We start from the raw sequence: 4,115 nt of genomic DNA on the forward strand, positions 1-4,115 counted from the left end.
GTACTGGGAGGAGAATGGCCAGAGACTCCCTTCAGCTCGCTACACCAACAGTCCTGCCTGGAAATACACAGAGAGCAGCGCTTATTCAATGAGCAGCACACTAAACACATCCAAAACTGAGGACAAGGAGTCTACGTATTCTTGTGTTGTCAAACATGAGTCCTCTGAAACGCCGTTTAAAAGAACTATAAAGGATGTTGTAGGTGAGCACAGCTGAGAATTAACATTTAGTATTGGTGACGTTCACTGGTGTTCAGTGCATCATAGTAAAGATGTCCCGAACCAATCCTGAGAAGGAGAAATTATTTTGTTGGCTAAATTCAGTAAGCTCCAACAGTAACGACTCTGTTTTCTCTTTCTCATCAGCAAAAATTAGCGTACATAACATTTAGGAAGCAGCTTCTCACGTTTAGCTGGCACTGCTTAGTCGCTTGTGAAGTTAGGGTGACAACCATGGTTCAATATTAAACATCCAAATGAGGCCTTGTTACATTCTCACAAAGTTGATAGCAACTGGAGCCTTAGAAGTTTTAATTTCACAATCAAGACTGTTCCACAAACTGACTCCTTTTGATTGTGATACATTTTTCCTTTACAGCCGAAGTATCTGAGACTCAAATAAAATATCATTTACATATAGAAGAAAAAGTATAGATCCTAGGACCAATCCTTGTGGTATCCCACAAGTTATGTTACAATTTTTAGACTTTGTGTTGTCAATTTCGACAAACTGACTGTTTTTTTAAATAGCTGGTAACCCATTGGTGTTCCACACCTGATACCATATTTATATAATTTATTCAATAATATCTTGTGATCCAGCATATCAAACACTTTTTGAAGATCCACAAAGATACATACTAAATAGTGCCTTTTATCTATAGAATTGGTAGTTTCTTCAGTTAGTTCAATAATTGCTGTAGCAGTTGAATGATTAGGACGAAACCCATATTGACTGTTACTTAAAAATCTTAAAATCATTTAGAAATTTATTCAGTCTAATAGCAAATAACTTCTCCAGAATTTTAGAGAACTGTGGGAGTGATGATATTGGTCTATAATTAGAAAATTCAGATTGGTTTCCTTTTTTAAACAATGGATCCCTGAAGTAAATGACAAATTACAGATATAGGTAAAAGGCTCAATAATCACATTAATAATTTTCTTTATCAATACCATATTCATATCATTATAATCATTTTGATTTTTTTATTGGCACACTTCTGGACAATAATCAATATGTCATTATCTTGTATACTTTCAAGAAAAACACTGATAACATTATCTGGTATTGTGCTACCATTGGTATTTCCATCTTGAATTTGTTGCGACAAAGTAGGGCCAATATTTGCAAAGTAACTATTGAATTCGTTTACAATTAAAATTTTGTTGCAAATATCAACATTGTTCTTTGTAAACTGACTTGGAAATTTTGTTTTTACCTTACCTTTTTGCATAACAGATCAGATTTATGAACACAAAGGGGCCCTTGCGAGGATGCTGCAACTCTGAAGGTCAACATGTGATACAGCATAAAGCACACAAACCTGTGTGCATGTGTTCATATTGACCAAATGTCTGATTGGTTCATGTTTATATATTTTCACTTATATCAATATTATATATATATATATATATTTTTAGGAGTGTTTTAAGGTAGAATACACTCATTTTAATGAATGTAATGCAGAGCTTGATGAGTCTGCTCCCGGGACCAGCTCAGATACACATGTATTTAATGTATGTTTATTTGCTTGACATTATCACTAAACTTGGTGAAAATAGGGAAGGTCTTGACTTGTGCAGTGTCTGACAAGTCTCTGAATAAAGATGTCAGAAAGGACATCAGGTTTTACTCAGATAAAATTAAAACATAAGTAGAGGACCAACAATAGCATACAGTGTAATGACAATATTATGGCCATCCAACAAATTTTTCATGTTTAATTTAAAATAGAATTAGCTGATTAAAGCAGCACTGTTCATTATTTTTTTTTTATAATAACGATAAATCATATGACTGTAGTCTGAAAGGTGTTGAACCCACAGAGAATTATTATATAGCTCTGCTGGTTTATGGAGCCTTTTAGCTTCTTTTCTCTCATTGTTTAGGTTTTCTGTCTAGCACCTCTGCTCTTATCAGCAGCCAGTTGTTTTAAGTTTTTAGTGACTGATGAACATAATGGAGAATTTAGCAGTTACAAATTGTGAGCAATTTCATGTAGGAATTTTCTTTCCACTTTTAGTCTGACTGCAAAGTCTGGATTTTCTTAAGTAACTGGTCATGATTTCTGGAAAGAGACATTGCAGTTGAGCTTAGTTTACTTTTTGGGAGCTTTCAGCACCTCAAGTCGATATAGAATCATTACATTCAAAAAAGACATCTCTATGGCAGAATTTCTGAATTTAGAATGAACTCTCCATTCAAATATGGCATTTTTTTGTTATATTGGCTAACAGCTTAAGAAGTGTGCTGTTTCAGATAAATGTGGTATGTAGACATTTGTGTTACATTACACAAGAATGACTTCAATATTTTAAAACAAAAAAGGAAAAGCAAGAACAAAGGGTAGTTTTGAGTCTTAAATATTGTACTGTGAATGTATATTTATGATTGGTTTTCTCTGTTGCTCTCTTTTATGTAGCTCCTATCATAGTGACACTGAACCAACCAAGTCCCTCCCAAATTTTCACCAGCAATCACGTAGAGTTGGAGTGTGTCATTACTGGACAGGACGAGACCATTGTAAATGAAACTCATATCACTTGGCAAATTAATGGACAAGCTGTGACCAACAACATTCCTGAATCAACAAAATCCAGCGGTGGACAGCACAGCAAAACCAGCACGATGACTCGTAGTCTGACTGAGTGGCAGAGAGTCAACAAAGTGCGCTGTTCTGCCATTAAAGACAACATGACACCAGTTATTGAAGATCTGACTGTCCACAAAGGAGGTATGTTACTGAGTGATGGAGACTGATTGGTAAGCAGCCAATTTACACACACAAGCATGTCATAATATATGTATAGCAAACAAAGCTTTTTTCAACAATTTCAAGAAAAAGTATGTAAAACCTTTCGAGTTACCTGGATTTCAGCATAAACTGGTCATAAAATGTGACCTGATCTTCATCTTAGTTTAAGCAGACTGTGTTTGTCTATTGTTGTGTCTTAGATGAAGATCAGATCATATTTCTGAAGGCTTCATATACTTTTTCTTGAACTGTATGAACCTTGCTGGTAAACTGAGGATCTCTTTCAGATGGGAGTGAGCCAAAAGTGACAGTCCATGTTCTCCCAGAGGAGGACATCAGCAAAGGAGCTGTGGTCTCTATGGTGTGTCTAGTCTCTGGTCCTGTGCTGCAGGATTACTACATCGCCTGGTCAGAAGGTTCTGGATATAAGGATGGCATTAACTTCCCCCCACAGAAGACCCAGCAAGGCTACTTAGTTACAAGTGTTTACACCACCATCAAGGAAAAGTGGGACAAGCACAACCAGTTTAACTGCAACGTCTGGCCTGCTGGTAGAAATAGGGCCATGGAACCCAAAGGAGTGTCTAAGGACCATGGTGAATCACTTGAATGTAGAAAATAGTAGATCCAGCTTTAAATGTGGTATTTTGTGCTAATGTGTTCCTCTGTCTCTGTGTGTACTGCAAAAATGCCCATTGAGTGAAGAGTGTACATATATATATATATATATATATATGATAAACATAAAAAGCTTTTGTTGTGAACATCCAAAATAAAACCACATCAAGTCAACATACAGAAAACTTCTGTTATCAGTTAAGCTCTGAAGGTTTTTCATTTTCCTGGAGTTTCTAAACAGATCATCTTCAGAGAGTCACTTCCCCCTCTCTCTGCATCTCTGAGACCAAACCTGTAGCAGTGAAACTTTGTAGAAACCACCAGAGCTACGAATAAACTTCCTCAAAGCAAGAGACTCATCTTACACTGCATTTATTTGCAAATCAGCGTGTATCTAGATGTGAAGTGTGTACAGCAGACACAAGCACAAAAAATCTTCAGAAAAGTGTCATTGTATTCATTTTTCACAATAAGAAATACCATAATGAAGAAGGATAAATTATGTATGGAATTGTATGA

General features: G+C 35.9%; 1 gene segment (V, D, J or C); it reads left to right on the forward strand.

Moving 5' to 3' along the window:
- Nucleotides 1-10: 10 nt before the first annotated feature.
- LOC123968014 lies at nucleotides 11-3,770 on the forward strand. The segment is given in 3 exon segments: nucleotides 11-203; nucleotides 2,646-2,957; nucleotides 3,266-3,770. Coding segments are annotated over 3 exon segments (762 nt in total).
- Nucleotides 3,771-4,115: the final 345 nt, after the last annotated feature.

Source organism: Micropterus dolomieu, linkage group LG03, assembly GCF_021292245.1.
Source record: "Micropterus dolomieu isolate WLL.071019.BEF.003 ecotype Adirondacks linkage group LG03, ASM2129224v1, whole genome shotgun sequence".
Classification (NCBI taxonomy): domain Eukaryota; kingdom Metazoa; phylum Chordata; class Actinopteri; order Centrarchiformes; family Centrarchidae; genus Micropterus; species Micropterus dolomieu.